General features: G+C 34.7%; 1 protein-coding gene across 6 annotated transcripts; it reads left to right on the forward strand.

The window, feature by feature from the left end:
• Positions 1-10,267: 10,267 nt before the first annotated feature.
• LOC131651880 (pectin acetylesterase 8-like) lies at positions 10,268-15,716 on the forward strand. 6 transcript variants are annotated; one of them, XM_058921603.1, is made up of 18 exons: positions 10,268-10,626; positions 11,028-11,184; positions 11,604-11,686; positions 11,777-11,906; positions 11,986-12,065; positions 12,156-12,242; positions 12,321-12,445; positions 12,545-12,605; positions 12,766-12,819; positions 12,994-13,071; positions 13,151-13,256; positions 13,367-13,512; positions 13,680-13,799; positions 14,109-14,183; positions 14,537-14,599; positions 14,692-14,763; positions 15,028-15,176; positions 15,426-15,716. In XM_058921603.1, the coding sequence occupies exons 2-16, from the start codon at positions 11,052-11,054 to the stop codon at positions 14,701-14,703; spliced, it is 1,353 nt and encodes a 450-aa protein (XP_058777586.1). In that variant the 5' UTR covers positions 10,268-10,626; positions 11,028-11,051; the 3' UTR covers positions 14,704-14,763; positions 15,028-15,176; positions 15,426-15,716. The 6 variants fall into 6 exon arrangements, with proteins under 6 accessions (XP_058777586.1, XP_058777587.1, XP_058777585.1 ...); XM_058921604.1 differs by having other exon boundaries at positions 14,692-14,772; positions 15,028-15,716; XM_058921602.1 differs by having other exon boundaries at positions 15,028-15,716.
• The last annotated feature ends 3,334 nt before the right edge of the window (positions 15,717-19,050 follow it).

The raw sequence follows: 19,050 nt of genomic DNA on the forward strand, positions 1-19,050 counted from the left end.
CCATATCTTAATTTATTCTTCAATATTTTCCATCTCACGTGTACCTCCCCGAATAACTTTCGCAATCAGGGGCTCATTTACTTCCATCCAATCCATCAGCGATTCAACCCATTTACTCTAGATTGGGGCAATTTTCTAGGACATTTTTTATTGGTGAAACCCCTCACTATCGCAACTCACTTTGTTTTCTGTTACCTTCCTGTTGATCATCCTCTTCCTTGTCGGCCTTTGTACCCAAAATATTGGTCCAAGCTTCATTTAAACCAATCAAATTTCTCCTACTGTAGCAAATCGCGTTCTCTTTCTCCCGACGTGGTGGCATTAAAGAAGGAAATGTAATATTGGTTTCAAAGGTTTGGCTATAAGGACGGGTTCGACCCTGGTTAGGTCCCCCCTACCGAGGTGAGGAAAAGGTGAATTGATACTCGTGATATCTTGAGTGTAATTGATTTTGAAGAGAGGATGGAAATATTTGGTGAGAGCAGGGTCTTCATTTTGTTAACATGCATAATTACATTTTGTAGATAACATGGATAAAATAAGCAAGTTGAACAAGTTTTATAACCTTGCTGATGCTCAACGTATTCTTGTTGTGGTGAGTACTAGGATTTTTTATTCTATCCTTATTCATGCTCCGGCTCCTTCTGCTACCCAATTGTAGAAGCTTCGAATCTTATGCTCGAGGTAGGTCATATTATGGATGTCGCAGCCACTTTGATAGTGGGGGAACCAACTTCTCCTTTTCGACCAAAAGGGGTCGGGAAGAGGAACAATAATCTCCTCGGATTAAGTGTTCTACGAAATAGATTAGGGTTGCAAGGAATGACGCTTCTAGGGAGGTGACTCATGTTATAAGGATACCAAACATCTTCTCTTCTCGGCTTCCATGCACTCTTGAGGAAGCTATTGTTGTTATTTCGACGCCGGATTTATCCTTCGTCCAAAATCTCCCTAAGGGGGATAAGATGGAAATGACTTATGAGCTTTCTTAGAATATGCTCAAAGATGTTTCTATCTTTTCTCTAATCTATGCTGGAAGGGGTGATGTTCTGGCCCCAGGTTTTCCCTTCAAGGAAATGAATACATGGAATGGGATGGCCGAACCTATGGATCTGAAATGCACCAACCTTCAGAAGGGGCTTCTTGCGTTGTAGGAGAAATTTAAAGTTGTTAACTCTTTGCAAGAGGCATTGAAGATATATGGCTCTCATTTTTTCAAGGTAGCTCGTGTGACCGAGCTTAAAGATGTCCTCAAAGATGCAGAGGAGCAATGTAAGGTTGCTTCTGATTTTTTGAGGAAAAGGATCGTCGGGTGGGGGAGAATTGGAAAAAAAACCTATATTCAGGCAACCAAGGCCTTGAAAGCTCTCTAGGATAAGGTGGTCGATGCGGGCACTCCATGATGCTATTCGGCAAATTATACGGTATGTGATCGGAGTTTGAGAACGAGTAGTGGAGCAGGCGAGGAAGCTCTGTCCTAGTGCTACAATTTCTGCTAAGAAGCTAGACTCGTTTAAGTCCGCTTTTAGGTGAATCATGAAGGTGATCCCGATGCTTCAGCTTCAAATGCTTCGGCAATGTTTCCCATGCTTTGTGCCTTGGGGGTAATAACTTTTTTTATATTTAATGAAATATTTTACCTCTATGTTTTGAGTATTGTTATCTTTATAGCCTTGCGTTGGCCTTTTCTTTAGCAATATCATTATTTGTGAATTGTAAGGCCTTTACTTTATCAAAATTGTTGTTTACGAATCGTTGTAACGCCGTGGCTAATTTTTCTAATTTCCAGAGTCTTTATTTACTTGAGAATTTAGGTCGGACCACCGATTTTCCTCAGTGTTGGTGGAATATTTGTTTTCGGCGTGAGAGTCTTTATTGCTTTGCTTTATGAAAGAGATAGCGCACTTGACTGTAATGAGATGGCGAAAATGCCGCTAGAATTTCTTGCTTTTTCGTAACTCAGTGCATTGAATGATGTTGGCTACCATTTTTTGTTTCTATATTTTCTCTCTTTCTTAGTGTTTATCATACAACCTTGATTTGGACATATACATAGTGCATTTGCATTTGGCGGTTTGTTTGCACTTCTCGGGCGATGCATAGAACCGACGAAATTAACATCACAAGGTTGTATTTTGTACTATGTTTCGGTCACAAAGGACCATTCCCCAGACAAGGGTAGGATCCCTATCCCTGTCCCTGCCCTTGAGACTTGGCTTAGATCGAGGTGGTTGTCTCCAAACTCCACCACGTATCAGAACCCTCAACGATGACCTTATAGTGGTCGGACTGTGTTCGGAATAGTTGATCGTTGTCTTTTTTTGGGGCTCCAGAGTCAATGCACTTTGTGTTTTGAAGTGTCTCCTTTGATTTGACGGTGTCCGAAGTGCGTTTACCTTCGAAGTGAGAGGACTGATATATTAATATTTTAAAGTTTTTGAGAAAATATGATGCATCTCATATGGTTCCTCTAATTTTAACATAAATGTCATCTCTCATGATCCATCAATAACATGTAACATGGTTGGCAAAACAGTAGTTGGCGCGGATTATAACTTGGTATTGTTTAAAGCAAAACCAAAACACATGTCTTGTGTTATCTGTCTTGTTTGTTGACTTAACGAGTTGTTTACAATTGTCATAAAAGGAGAAGAATTGTTGGGTGATATTCAACTCAATAATTTAGATGCATCCACTAATAATGTACTAGTATTAAACTCACGAATTTCAAATACTTATTGGAGTATCAGGAACATTTAAGGATGTGGGGTTTAAGTTTAAGAAAGTACTTTTTAGTTTGGTAGTTGGCACAAAGGATGTAAGGGAAAAACAAGAAAAGAAGATTGGACAAAAGCTTAAGTTATTGGGAAAAAAAGGAAATGTACTGAAAGTGTAAAGTATTTTTACACTGTCAACCAATGAGAGACATGCATCAGAATAAAATCCATTTTTAATTTTAAAAAACTGTAATTACATGGCAAATTAAAGTATTTTGATTGGTTGTATGTGTAAAACTGATTTACACTGACAGTGCACTATCTTTAAAGTCTAAGTTATTTATTTGGTATATATGTATATAATATAACCCAAACAACTATAGGTCTTTTTATAAAAATGTTTGTAGGTGGGTATAGAACTAAAAATAGGTAAGAAAGAGTTTAGGATTTAAGAAAGCACCGCACCGTCAATCTCGTGCCAACAACTTTGAAAAAACAAATGAGATCCAATTATGGGAATCACATTCCTCAAGCCTTGTTCATATTATATGGTCCAAAAGCTACTTCCACTACGTACCATGTTTACTCCTCATGAGCTGTGTGTGTCTACTGTCTACTACTCTCTTTATATAATCCTGAAATAAATGTGAACCAAAGTATTACACTATTAAGGAGGTGAAAATCTTCAAATCAAAGGTGAAATTAGTTGGGATTTATTTCCCCTGAAAAATGGGAAATTATACACACACATAAGCTGCTTATTGGTGTGGGAACGCGTAAGTTAACAACTATCCCCTCAACAACAATCGGGTCGGATACTGTCCCACTAGCCAAGGCCAAAACAGCATCAAACAATCCATAATATATATATCCTATGAAAATTTCAATATAATAAAAAACTATTATTAAATAAATTTTGATTATTTTTTTCATACAAGCTTCTCTCAACTGTTTTTTCCCCTGCATAATCATCTCCTATTATCATTCATATTTTTAGTAGTGCTAGTAATACACATTTTAATATTATTCCATTTGACTCTTAAAATCTTAAATAATGAAGAGAAAAAAAATATGTGTCAGATTTATAAAAAAAATAAATTAAATAGTCTAAAAGTCGACAAAGATGGTATAGTGGATTTGATTTCGACGGGCAATTCCGTTTGTTGGAGCTCAGGTCTGATTTTCTTGTTTCATTCATTATTTTGGTTCGTAGATTAGTTTGTTAATGAATTGTGTTTTGGGCTTGTTATAGATTCGTTGGGTTTCATTAGTTATAAATATGTATCTTTTCGGGCGTTTAACTTGGCTATGGTAGCTAAACAAGGATGGAAACTATTGTCCGAACCTGCCTCCTTAGTTTCCAGATTCTTCAAAGCAAGGTATTTTCCTAATTCCTCGTTCTTGAATGCCAATTTGGGTTCTAATCCAAGTTTTCTGTGGAGAAGTCTCTGGAAAGCTAAGGATGTTCTGTGTTTGGGCTGTAGGTGGAGTATCGGTTCTGGGAGTAATATCAAAGTCTTACATGATCCATGGCTTCGGGGTAGTACAGATTTTCGCGTCAGTGGCCCGTTCCCTGAAGGTGTGTACAACCTTGCGGTACAAGATCTCTTTTTACCCAATAGTAAGCAATGGAATGTCGGTGTTGTTAACTCTTTATTTGAACAAGTGGTTGATTGAGGAGGTTGTTGATGATGTTCTTATTTGGAATGAGGAGAGAAGTGGGGCTTATAGTGTTCGTACGGGGTATAATTTGTGGAGGAAGTCTTGTTTGTATCTGTCTAATTGGAGGGTGGATGGTAATTGGGACAGTTTATGGAATATCTCGGCACCGTCTAGAGTTAAGCACCTTCTTTGGAGAATTTGTCGTGGTTGCCTACCGTCTCGTCATAGTCTTAGAAGCCATCTTGTTCAGTGCCCTTTGGTGTGTCCGGTGTGTGATTTGGAAGTGGAGGATGATTGGCACGTGTTCTTTGGATGCCATGTTTCTAGCTCTTGTTGGCGGGCAGCAGGTTTGTTTAATATTGTTGATCACCGGTTACAAACTTTTAGTGATGCTAAATCTCTCATCTTTGATATTTGTAGTCGGGAGGATAAGAAAGATGCTGGGCGTTTTGCTATGGTTGTAGAGAGTTTGTGGAAGAACCGGAATAATATTGTTTGGAATAATAACAGGGATGATCTTGCGAGAATTGGTATCCAAGCTTATTACAATTGGCTTGATTGGTTTAATGCTCGGGATGACCCTGGTCTGAATAGTGCTCCTCAGCCCCCCATGGTTTGGAACCCCCCGGATGTAGGATGGTTGAAGTGTAATGTTGACGCAGGTTTTAATAATCACCATCACACTACGAATAGGGCGTGGTGTCTTCGTGATAATTTGGGGAGATTTCTTGTTGCAGGTGTCGCTTGGGATAAAGGTATCACTTCGCCTTTAGAAGCTGAAGCTATGGCTTTAAAGGAGGCCATTCAGATTGCTGTTACCATGAACTTAAATAATGTGATTTTCGAAAGTGACTCCCAAGTGGTAATTCAAGCTATTAATTCTACGGTTTCTGGGAAGTCGGAGTTTAATATTATTATTACTGCTATCCGGAGATTATTGAGTCTTGTTTCAAACTTTGAGGTAAAGTTTATTAAGCGCCAAGCGAATATGGTTGCCGACTCTTTAGTTAAAGCGGCCAATTCTTGGTCTAGGCGTAGTTTCGTTAATGTTGCTCCTCCTTGTATTGATATTTATTTGGTTAATGATATGAGTTAAGTTTGTTCCTGTCAAAAAAAAAATATGTATCTTTATTATTCTTGTCTTCACAATCTTTAGAACTTTAGAGTTAAAAAAAAAATGATTTGGGAATCCTAGTGATAATCATTGAGGGGCCATTGTAAATTTTTAAGAATATGTTTGGATGAAATAATTAAAAAAATTCAAAGAATTTAAAATTCTAAATGATTTAAATGATTCAATTGAAATTAATTTATTTTTAAATTCTTTTCTTTAGACGAAGTATTTAAATTATTCTTTGTTAATTTTTTTAGGTCATTTTTATATATTTAAAAAAAATGGGGCTAAATGAAATTTGGAAAATAAAGACTAATTTTCAAGTTTAAAAAAATTTAAAGGGACTCATTTGTACATTTTGAAAATGATTAAGGACCAAATTTTTAATTTTTAAAAAATTTTAGGGATCGATTTTAAAATTTTAGAAATTATGAGGACCAACTTACAAATTTTAAAATAATAATAATAGCCAAATTGACATTCACATTATATGTAGTATGAGAGAAATTTCAAATTATTTGATTTTAAGTGTCATTTCAAAATCATTAAATTTAACTTGGATAAATATTCCATAGATTTCCATTATTTTAACAATTCTTCCTTTTTTTATCCAAACAATGAATTTTGTTCAAATCATTTTGAATTCCCTAAAAACATTACATTTCCTTGTTAAAAAATACTTCATTCAAACACACTTAAGAGTGTGTTCTTTGAATTTAAAAAATCTTAAAGATATGTAAGGGGGATTAGGAAACAATTTTAAGTACATTGGGTTTGTGTGGTTCATATATAGAAATTTAGAGAGAGTGGGAAACATTTTGGTAGAAAATATTGTTTGTTTTTCGGAATTTCAGTGACTATTTCTTGTAACTCATTTGTAATCTTTTGTAACAATTTTTGGAACTACAATGAATCGGAGAGTTGTTCTCTCTCCCATAGTAGATCATTTGATAGAACTTGATAAACAAATTATTGTGTTCATTGTCTTTTATCTTCTTCTGCCAAGTTAAATTTTTATTTTATTGTATAAAGAGTTATTTTTGTTGAAGGTTATTCATTTTGGTTGTCATTATTCCTTGTCCCTACACATCAAATTTTTTAGTGCGGTTGAACCTTTCAACTTCAAAACAAGTGAACCTACTAGTTGCAAGGCAAAAGGAATTTTTTTACAATTGAGTACCATGGATTCTAAATGACAAATTTAGAAGTTTTCTAAGACAATGATTTTGAGTTGTGGAAAGTGAAAATGCAAGCAATTTTAACTTTAGAAAAGTGTATTGAAGCATTGAAGGAGGAGACATTGATGCTTGCACGCCTAACACAAGCAGAGAAGAACGAGATGGTAGATAAGGATAGAAGTGTCATTATCTTATGCTTCGGGGATAAATTTCTAAGGGAATTCTCCAAGTAGAAGGCTACGACTTCGATGTGGGAAAAACTTGAAACAATGTATATGACCAAATATTTGGTTCACATGTTATGTTTGGAACAACAATCATATTGATTCAGAATGGTAGATAAAGAGTCGTCTCAAGTTTTTGGATGCCCTGTGTAGATTAATCACAGTTCAACCTTGACAAAATAATTAGAGACCCCATTTAACCAAATTCTAACAATGAAAAGATTTATGAGACCCTACTTAAAAACAAGTTAACAGTGAAAAGTTTGAGGTCATGTGCGGTAACACGCTTTGCACGCCCTCGTAGACGGCCCTGGGTAGATAACAAATTCATAGTAGAGCAATTGAATTTTTTTTACAATATCATTGATAATCTGAAGAATATTGAGGTAAAAATGGAAAGTGAAAACGAGACTCTACTCTTGTTGAGTTGAGATCATTACCCATATTCTTTGAGCACTTTTAGGATGTCATTAATTATGGTAAGGAAAGTAATATTACTTTGGATGAAGTCCAGACAGTTGTGAGATCCAAAGAATTTTTAAAGGTGAAAGATTGAAAAGTTGACGGTAGTGTTGAAGGCTTGAGTGTCGCAAGGAGAGGAAGTTGGCTAGAGGAATATCAAATCAATGAGGTTTGATAAGTCAAAGTTAAAATATTTATTTGTCAGAAAATTGGTCACTTTAATAAGGATTGTCTCTAGAGAGAGGACAATAAAGGTTATGTTCTGATTTTTGTTTCATCAAATGAGGATAGTTATGGGAGTGTTGATATTTTAGTGTTGTTGAGTTTGAACACTAAAGAGAGTTGAGTTATGAACTTAGGTTGCTCTTAACACATTGTAAAAAAAAAGAATACTTTGTGATTTTGAAGTTGGATTAAGGTGGAGTGGCTCACATTGATAACAATAAGGTTTTCAATGTTAAAGGCTTGAAAAATTTTAAAACAAGAGTATGCTCACGAGCTCTATTTTGTTAATTTTTCTGAAGTGAAAAAGGAAAGGATAAGGAAAGGTATTGTGTGAATACTTAAATAGAAGTGTTTGAATTTAATCTCTGTAGAAAATTAAGACATTAGAATCAGTTTTATTTTAAATGTGTTTTTGAATGGTTTTGAGATTAGGCATATGTGTGGTGTGATGAGGCGCGTCTAGATTTCAATCTCTGTAACTTATTAATCCAAATTCCAAGTTCTGGATTTTTTTAACATTTTCTTTGATGTGTTTTAGATAGAGTTTGTTGTGTATTTGGTGCGTCCGAATTTTAAAATTCGGATTTTGGAGATTTTTTTGGAATTTCTTTGGGGTGTATGGATAAGGCATGAGGTGTAATGAATAATCCCCTACAATTTATTAGGGGATCAAAACAGAAATTTTATGTATGACACTCATATATACTCGTTCTGCCCTGCTCTGTTTTGGGAGGACTTTTGTGAGTGCAACTATTAGCAGAGCGTGCATGAATTTTTGCAACTTTTAAACTTTAGGGGTATAGGGGCCGCCCTTATCTCATTTTTCCAGGAAGAATCAAGATTTTAGTTGAAATATCATTAAGAGTGTAACACATGTATAATGTAATTAATATTAATAAGGGTGAAAAAATCATCATAAATAAATACTTGTTTGTTGTCATCTATGTTGTCTTCCACTGGCTACCCTCAGCTAACTTGGAGTAGAGGTGGAGCAAACAAGATGCCTCTTAATTGTACTCATGAATAATAAAGTATTTAATATAGACAACATCGACATATGTCACATTTTGTCTACAAATATGCATGTGTTGACCAAAACCATGAAGTATGAATTCAATGCACAAGCTCTATGATATGCAACTTGTGGATGATCACCCTTATCATCCACAGTTGCACCCAAGTGGACTTCATATAACTTCATCGAGAATTAAAAATTTGACATGACATCCTTTGGTGTCATCTATCTCCTGTTGGGCTTTAATTGGGCCACCTTCTAAATATGTCACCATCATATCTAGTGCACTAGGTCTACTAATTCTAAATTAATCTAATGATCTTCTTGTGGTCATAAGATGTATGAGGCGTGATACATAATCAAGTGTGATTGTCATCTCTCCGATCGGAAGATAAAATGAAGAGGATTATGCATGACATCGCTCCACACACACAAACAATAAATCATGGTTAATATAACCATATCCAGTCCTGCATAAATTCTTCAGCCCAAATATCTCCAACACATCCTGAAACCATAACTCATTAGGCTGTGGCAACTTTGTAACCTTTTTACCGTGGTTAATACATTTCAACGTATCACGGTACTATAACAAATAAAGACAAAATCGTGATACACATGGGTTCAATAGAGTAATTAAATATTTATACCACCTCTTCATACCACACGTGCCTATAAACAAAGTGTGTATACATGGGTAGTAGTGAAATGCTTGAAGGGCCTCCCAAAAAACTATCGGTCACAGCAGCATTAAGTACAACATGAGCTTCTTGGACTCAATGTAATGTAGTAGAACTTGAGAGATGTGTTAAGTTGGATACTTAAACAGAAGCGTTCGGATTTCAATATATGTAGAAAATTTAGACAGTGAAAATTAGATTCATTTTAAATATATTTTTGTGTGGTTCTCATAAAAATCTGATTTCTATACGTATTTTTTGAATTTTGTCAGTGTGTGAGTAAGACATTGAGTGTAGTGAACTGTAACACCCGAGGCCGAAAAAGGCGAGGGCTGGTTGCACCGCATGGAACACCTGAGGCCGAAGACGGCAAGGGAGGTCGCCACATCGGAATGAGAGGAATTCTGATGTCGTGCAGATATGGAACTGCATGGTTGAAAGGAAGCTTATAAGGATTGATGAGTACTACCTATACCAACAAGATGCATCTTCTTTTCGGTAGCCCGTTTCATAAGAACTCCACAGTTAAGCGTGCGAGTAAGGTCAAAGTATGCTGAAAAGACCCGTGTTGATTTGTGGGGTGCATCTTCTTTTCGGTAGCCCGTTTCATAAGAACTCCGCAGTTAAACTGACTCGTCTGAAATATTTGTTTTTTCCATTTTTTTTATCAAACTAAAATTTTAAGTCCGTACTCTTTTACTATAACCGTTTCATCTGCTGTGTTTTTTGGTGGACTTTTGCAAGTGCGGTGCAGCGGGATTACCCCTTTGCCAATCTACCATTTACCCATTTTTACAATGACATTATTTATGATAACAAATGAATTCGTCTACTCATTTCATAAAGAATTTATGTCCTTGCTAATAAATAAATAAATAGGCCATAGCATATAGCAGCACATAAAAATATTACCATCAATGTATTTAACACAAAAAAAGATCCAACCTTGCTTTTTTAAGAATAGAAAATCTCAAATAAAGCTGCTTAGTGTGTTCTCTCTGTCACCATTGTGTGCTCTAAAAAAGTGTATATAAATAAATATTACCCACATTTTTATTCAGCATGGTTTCTCTGTGCAAATGACTGTCGGTTCTTGGTTTCTCTGCCAAAACAGAAAATCTTTGTACTCTTCTTCTCTCTCTCTCACCATTCACACAACGACAACATAAATTCGAGAATATTAACAGCCAATTCTAATTCCACTCTCTTTCTTCAACATTTGCGTCACCACTCATCAATCATTCTTTATTTTTTTGTTAGTTACATTCTGTTTCTTAGTTTCTTCGTTTCACAACCCATCACCAAACTCACCTCAAAAAACAAACTTTCCGTTTCTTTTTTCAATTCAGGTACAATTTATTTGTGGGTTTCGAATAAAGTTTCAGTTTTTGGATTCAGATTCTATGATATGATATTGGGTCTGAGTTGGATTGATGAATCGTTTTGGCCTATATATGAAGTGAAAGTCGATTTTTTTATTGAATTGGATTGAGTTTTCAGGTACCCTTTGAATGAAGCAATTCATTGGTCCTAACTAAGATCATGATATAAAGTGGAAATATTCCATTCCATATTGTTTTTGAAAGTTTTCATGAATATGGTTTGATAAGAACATTGGATTCCTTAAAAAAATATTTCATATTCTTTTTCTCCTTTCCTTTTTATCTGCTTATCTTTCAATGCAAGACATCAAAATGGATTATTTTTCCCACCATAAAATTATTGTTTCACATTTGTTGGGTTTGTGCAGAATGGAGAGCATGAGATTAGGCCAATGGTTAAAGTTAAATCTTCTGGTGTTTGTACTGGTATTGCTGAAGGCAGAAGGAGGTTATGTGCCGATAACTTATGTCAAGAGCGCGGTAACAAAAGGAGCCGGTTAGGAGTTTTTCCTTCTTTTTCTGTGTGTATGTTCTTAGTTGGCTAGCTTTTTTGGGTTTTGTTTGGTTAAATTACTTAAGGACTTGTAGTATAAACACTTTTCTTATGAGTGTTTATGTTTAAGTTATTTCTATAACAAAAGATCGAATTGTTTTCGTATAAGCTGTTATCATAAGCTATAAGGTATCCTTGAGAGCTAATGAAAATCAGCTGAGAACAGCTTGTGATAAGCTATCCTGGAGAGATAATGAAAATAACCTGAAAAAAGCTTATGATAAGCTCTTTTGAAGAGCTAATGGAAATAACCTGAAAACAGCTTAATATATAAGTTCAAATAAATCTATTCAAACAAGATTCTGATTGTGCTATTGAATATTGATGTCTGTCTACTATTTTGATTGATGTTTATGGTAATTGAGAAATTGAAGTTTTAAATACTGTGCAGTTTGTTTGGATGGTAGTCCACCAGCTTACCATTTAGATAGAGGATTTGGAAAAGGAATTAACAGTTGGTTAGTTCAATTTGAGGTTTGTACTTTTCTACAAATTGCCATCGATCATGGAAGATTCACCTTTATTGGCGATGAATTTTAATTTTGATTTTTTTGATTTTGTTAGGGAGGAGGATGGTGCAACAATATCACTACATGCCTTGGGCGTAAGATGAACCGTTTAGGTTCATCTAAGCGGATGGCTAATCAAATTGCCTTTTCAGGAATTTTGAATAACAGGAGAATGTTCAATCCAGGTATTTTTGTACTAGTAAATGGATCTTGTTTCTTTTCATGAATCTTAAATTTTGTTCTAATGATTGTTGTGAATTGCAGATTTCTACAATTGGAACAAAATCAAGGTTAGATATTGTGATGGTTCATCTTTTACTGGTGATGTGGAAGCTGTAAATCCGGTAAGTTTTACAAAACTCGAGGAATTTCAAAAAATTTAGTTTTTCCTATTTTTTGTGTGAGATGAAATTTTACTAGTAGGTGTGAATCAGGTAACAAAGTTGCACTTCAGAGGAGCAAGAGTTTTTAATGCTGTCATGGAGGATTTGCTAGCAAAAGGAATGAAAAATGCTCAAAATGTATGAAAACACTAATGATTTGCCACTTTTTTCTTCTTTATTATTTTGCTAATCGCTCACCAAAACTTGCAACTGCAGGCTATTATTTCAGGATGTTCAGCTGGTGGTTTAACTTCAATACTTCATTGTGATCGCTTTCGAGCTCTTTTCCCGCTAGGTGCTAAAGTGAAATGCCTCTCAGATGCTGGTTACTTTATCAACGCGTAAGTAGCACCTATTGCATGCTTCTTGACTAACATTTTCCGAATCTTTTTGACGTTCCTTATATAATTTTATTTGATTCGATATGTTTCTGTAAACAGAAGAGATGTATCTGGAACACAGCACATCGAAGAGTTCTTCGGTCAAATTGTAACAACACATGTAGCCTTCTTAACTCTGATCATTTACCAAATTAGATAACACTTGCATATGTTGTGTTTCCACACACACAGAAAACATTTATTTTTTTGAATTACGCTTTGTGAAGATTTATTTCGAGGGAGGTCTAAAATATTCTACTCTGACTTTCTCTCTATTTTAGGGATCTGCAAGGAATTTGCCGAGATCATGCACTTCGAGGCTCAGTCCAAGGCTGGTATGTTACTATTTTCCTGCCTTTGCAATTTCATTTTTGGTGTTACTACTTACTATTCCTTATGCTCCAACCTAGTGGTTTGGCCATGTCAACATTTTATGCATGTGTCTGGATTCGATCCCATTTTTGGTGTCGCTAAATACTAACACTTCTGAGTTATGAACTGTGTTGCAGTGCTTTTTCCCTCAATATGTTGTATCACAAATCACTACACCTATTTTCTTTGTAAATGCGGCATACGACTCATGGCAGGTTAGATTATTCTGTTGCTCAACATAATTCAGTTTATTTGAGTAGTCCTGATCCTCGAGATAATATTGCTTTGATTCAGATTAAGAACATTTTGGCACCGGGTGTTGCTGATCCTCAAGGACACTGGCATAGCTGCAAGATGGATATAAACAACTGCTCTTCTAATCAACTAGATCTAATGCAAGGTCAATATTCTGTTCTTAACTCTTTTATTTTCTTCATAGGTTTTCACATCCTAATTGCGAGATATTACAGAATTTGTCTAACTTCACTTTTATCATAACTCGATTTTCAGGCTTTAGAACACAATTTCTAAGGGCATTGACTGTTCTAGGAAACTCTCCATCCAAAGGAATGTTCATAGACTCTTGCTATGCTCACTGCCAAACAGAAATGCAAGAAACATGGTTTAGAAGTGATTCTCCATTATTGGCCAAAACAGTAAGAAGCTGAACTATTTTTTTTTCTTCTGAATCTTAAGCCACAGCTGCAAGGTCGTTGGATTCTAGTCCAAATCCAACCGTACCTTGTTCCAACGACTCTGCAGCCGCTTCAGCGAATCCAAACTAATAAGTATTTTGCAACTGAATGGCTGATTTTCCTTGCAGACCGTTGCGAAAGCTGTAGCAGATTGGTTTTATGAAAGAAGGCTTTTCCATCAAATTGACTGTCCTTACCCCTGCAATCCGAGTTGTCACAACCGCGTTTTTCAACAAGACAACCCTGGAGTATAGATTCATTTCATCAAAATCAATCCATATATACATAGCATATATATAAATCTATTTCATTATTCTTATAAAACCATAATTATTGGTTTTAATTAGTGATTCAATAAGAAGAAAAAAAAAAACATTCTTTTTTACAAATTTATCAAAAACCGCCGCCACTGCACTAAACTTGTGTGCTGGGCGTCCTCCATCATTAAATGTTACCAAAGTTTATATATTCTTAATAAAGTATATAGTATTATTTAGCCCTATGTTTCTGCTACATGATTTGTAAGAGATTTAATTTACATGTTATGTGAATGTTAGAAAAATGTCACCACCAAAGGAACTTCATCAGATGCATCAGCTGTAAAGTCCAGTTTTCCAAAACTATCAAATAAGGTGAGTTTAATAACTGCATAGATTAGAACCAATGTACAAATTTCACACAGCAAATAAATTCCTTTAATTTAAGTGATTATAAGTTAAGAATTCATTTAAAAATTGAAGTTTAAAAAAATTAAGAAATTAAGAATCATCATTGAAAAGAAAAGAATTAATCATTAACACAAGACTAGTGCTGTTTAAACACGCGCCTTGAGCGGCTACATTTCTTATAGATTTGCGATTCTCGGTCTACATCGTTATTCGCCGTCGTTGCTGCAGCAGTCACAGTGAACTGAACTCAGCTTCGTTGGAATGGTTGAACCGGTTGCATTCTGTCTTATTTTTGCATTTTTAATTCCATATGTCAGGCGCAATGGATTGAGCTTTTGTGCATTAGAACCGGTTGGCTTCTATTGACGACAGTTAGTCTGGTAAGCATATCATATTAAAGCTGTTAATCTCTGTGATTAATCTGTAAATTCTGCAAATGAGCGATTTTTGTTACTGTTTTTGCATCTTGTAGGTCATCCTATAAAAGCTGGTTTTTGTTGATTAAATTTGATCCAATTGGACTATTTCGCCTTACAACTTACAAGTATGATTTGTGAGTTATGATTGATATGAACCTTGTTTGTTTTGTATAGCAAGTTCTTGCCTCAGTCAGTTCCCAGCTCTCATAATAGTATCTCACTTAGGATCTGTTTGGTTTAAACCTTCTGATTCACATGAGTACTTGAGAGACTATTTATGAGAGCTTATACAAACAACTTATTTCTTCATGAAACTTTTCAAATGCTGTATGCTAAACTTTATTTGAAGAACTAATATTGCTGTGGTGGATTTTTCTTTGTTGTTTTAGAAATAATGGATTAATCAAATGGATGCTGAGAATACCGATCAAGAAGGAATAAAAGCCAATCCCATTGGATTGAATCACTCTTTACTTCATACATATAGACTTGCATATGCTCCACCAGACAAAGAACTTAATTGTTAGGTTCAATCAGCGTAAGCTTCTCGGCTACAATTTCTCAAATCATATGTCAAAATCTTAAATGAGTAACAGCACAATAGCATACATCATGTTGCTATGGAAGCACATAATTCAAAATTTATAATTGAGCATATTGAAGTCTTGTTTTATTGTAATTTTAAACAGTTGCAGAGAAAAGTATTAGCAATGATACTAGAACTTTTCATGGACTGCTTATGAAACCCCCTTGTTTTTCTTTTAATATTCAACTCTTAGTTCAACAGGTATGAATTTCCTCCCATCGGCCTGACATCTCGCGTTATTGTAGCTGAGCATCGGTTTGTTCGACAATTACCGATAAGGGAAGAACAATGTTTAGAATGAATGCTGCATCTGAAGATCTTTCTGTAGTATATATATACTACTGGTGGCTACTTCTATTAACTCTTTATTTACTTTATCTTTTAAGACACAGATCATTTTGAAAGTGACACTTACAATTGTACCCATGTACCTATAGTTTTGACAGTTAGATTCACTAAATGGTTTAAATAAATTTTGTCCAAGTGTCAAAATTATTTATGTTTCCGTATACTAAATTGAACAAAAAAAATACAGCAATAGAATCATGTGTATATTATGGCTCTTTCTGCATATTTTTGGAAGTTGATTTGGAAAGTTTATTTTTGCATTCTGAAATTTAAATTCTAGATATAGGAAAAACATGCAATTTATTCTAAGCTGGTGTATTATAAAAACGGAGCTGGAGTGTTTATAAAAATGTGGTGTGAAAAGCAATACCCGTTTGTTCAATGCCGCAATTATAAGGCCTTAACAAGGAGTATGCTGACTATTGCTAGTGAATTAGGGGTTGCTTTTTCCATCCTTAATGGTGATGAACCACTCTATTAAAACTCAAAATTGCCCTTCACGATTTTGGAAATATACTTCCATACACATCCATTATAACACCACATTCTAATTCTTCTGAAATGGTTTTAATTAATCTATCAATTACGTCAACAACCATTGAAAACTAAGAGAATTAATTTGGAGAAATTTTATAAGATTCCGGAGGATATTTTCTGGACAACTTCCACTATGAATAAAAATGGATTGTTGTTCAATGATAAGAGATACATATGTACATTACCTATAATTTAGGACGATTATATTGTTTACGATGTTGAAATATAGTTTAACTGTGTTACCAAACACAATTATTGAATAATAAGAAGGAAATAATTTTTAAAAAAGTTTAAGAAAATATGTTAGCAGGTTTATGAAACTGATTATGCAATAATCGTTACGCTCCAGATAGTAACATCTGAACTATGTAGTTATGTTGTCCGGATGTTATCATTCAACACATAAATTTCTCTCTAAGAAATGACATTCAAATAAACCACACATTGTTGATTAATTTGGATGAATCTGAATTGTACTATCGAGACAAATTGAAATGAATAATTTTAAAGATTCTGGATTTAGAAAAAACGGGTGTATTGAACAACCCCACTAAATATTCAAATAGTGATTTGGAGTGATACTCATACAGACTTGAGTGTTGTACACAGTTTAAATTTGATGGAAAACAACTAATTAGGTTACGAAATGTGCTTAGGCCTAACTCTTAGGCCTAACTCTGTATTATATGATGTTCGATGTAAGATTTTTGACACACTTTTTCTAGTTCAACTGGAGCATGGAAATAAATGATGAGTGACCCAATAGTAGAAACATGATAGCAGGTAGTCCAACAAATCATAAACGAGACATTTAATACCATATTAAAAAATGTGGTTGAGTCTAACTCAAGATTCTAGACTAATTATTTATTTAATTATTTTAGCGTGATGCTTATGTGTTAGTGTTTGTGTTATATGTGATTTCGTGATATTTTGATACCTGGGATAAGGGTAGTTGCCTTAGAATTTATAAGGAATGAATTTAGATGCTTTGGTGTGGAGTGGTGCATTAAGATTTATAATAATTAAGGTCTTGTGAAAGATTAGTTGGACTTGAGGTGTGTTGAGAATATGAAGTGTAGTTGGAGAATAATTATTTTATAATAATTATTATTAGTAAAATAATAGAATGAATATTATTATAATAATTGTTTGATTTATTTTAATTAGAGAAGGGCATTGTTGGTATTATGATTTAAGGGTATGTTGGATAAAAGAAGAAAAATAGAGAGAATAGGTTTTATTTTTGATGGATCGTGAAAACAAGAGGAAGAGGCAAGAGAAGAAGGAAAACCTAAGGGAAGAGAGTGCAGGAAGCCATGGCAAGAGCTTGAGGAATCCGAAAACATAAGGTAAGGGGTGACTATTTTTTATTAAATAGTATTATAGTTTTGATGATGGTAGAATAGATTAAGAGTTGAACCTCTATTTAGGATGTTAAGGTTTATGAGATTCTGACACTGACATGCCCAATTTAATGAATATGATACAATTGGTTTGTTATAATTGATGGATGATAGTTATATTGCATTGTTGTTGTGTTAGGATCATGAAAACTGATGAAAATTGGTCACTATAATGTGTGGATTCGTATTTGATGTTGATAGTGGAAGTAGGAATGAAGAAAGCCACAAAATTGGAGTTTTCTGCTACAGCAGCGTCAGGAACCGGTTCCCAGGTGGGAGGAACTGGGTTCCCATAGTAAAAACCCGAAATGGGGTGATTTTGTTAAGCAGGAACCGGTTCCCAGATGGGGAGGAACCGGGTTCCACAGATTTTTCTTAATTTTCACTTAACTTTAAAAGCTTCTAATTTTCAAACCGTAAGTCCGTTTTGGACGTTGTTCCTTAAATTGAATGCTCTACCATATGAAATAAAGAAAACAACAATAACTTGATTTTAATTTGAAAAGTATCATTTTCTCCAAATGTGGTTTATTCTTGTATTGTATAATTGATGAGGTACAACGATTTGTTGTTTGCATAATTGAATATATGCAAAGATGTGTGTTGTGATAATATGATTGCTTCCGCTTGTTATGCAAATGGATGTTGTTCGTGGTAGATATGGTTATCATGTGTTTTGATGAATGTTTTATCTGTTATGATGTCGTGGTTGTAACCGGTGATTGTTTTGATCGTATGATGATGATTGATTTGTTTTGAATGATGCATGATACATGTACATACTTGTTGGTGATAACTATGTTGATTTATGTGAGACGATGTTGTTCATTGGATCGGTGATGTTGTAAGTATGACATATGTGTGCATTCATTCATACGCATTTTGGTGATGGATCCCGATGATGTTGTGGATCAAATGGTGGCCATAATTCCCATTGTGTGGAATTTGTGTCGGTTGGGCTGTATCTTGGTGAGGAATAGATCAGTCGGATGGGTTTAGCCCATGTTTGGTACCACATGCATAAGAGTCTGCATGGTCTTTGTATAAATTGTGACATGTCATGATGAAATCCGGTGTTATGATTGTGTTGTGTTATTGGTGCATACTATTGACTTGTGTTTGTGATTGGTATGAATTGGTAAATCTGAATATGCTAAGTAGGGTGGATAATTGCTTATGAATTCTATATCTGACGATTTATAATGCTATTTAATTTATAATGTAGTCTCACCCTTACTTTGATGATTTTAGATTGAAGTAGCGGCTTAATCGATCGGTGAGGATGGCTTGTAAAGTCATGTCTTTAGTTTTAATAAATAGGTGTCGGTGTCATGCTCTGAGACTTGTAACACTGGGGAATGCTTGATTGAGAGTTGTTTATGCTCTATTATTTCATTTTGATTGTTTGGATAATAATTTCTATTGAAACTAAGGCATGTGACCTTATGAATAGTATTTCATGTGGTTTTAAGAATTATCCAAAGTTTGTTTAATTCCGCTGTGATAAACATGAATTTTATTCCAATCAAATGTTG

This window comes from Vicia villosa, linkage group LG2, assembly GCF_029867415.1.
Source record: "Vicia villosa cultivar HV-30 ecotype Madison, WI linkage group LG2, Vvil1.0, whole genome shotgun sequence".
Lineage (NCBI taxonomy): Eukaryota > Viridiplantae > Streptophyta > Magnoliopsida > Fabales > Fabaceae > Vicia > Vicia villosa.

What these genes read in the sequence shown, in the direction of transcription:
- LOC131651880 (XM_058921604.1), top strand. Translation starts at nt 11,052, where the DNA reads ATGGTTAAAGTTAAATCTTCTGGTGTTTGTACTGGTATTGCTGAAGGC. An exon ending in CAGGAGAATGTTCAATCCAG is followed by an intron (nt 11,907 to 11,985) that starts GTATTTTTGTAC and finishes TGTGAATTGCAG; the next exon opens with ATTTCTACAATTGGAACAAA. An exon ending in CGAGGCTCAGTCCAAGGCTG is followed by an intron (nt 12,820 to 12,993) that starts GTATGTTACTAT and finishes ACTGTGTTGCAG; the next exon opens with TGCTTTTTCCCTCAATATGT.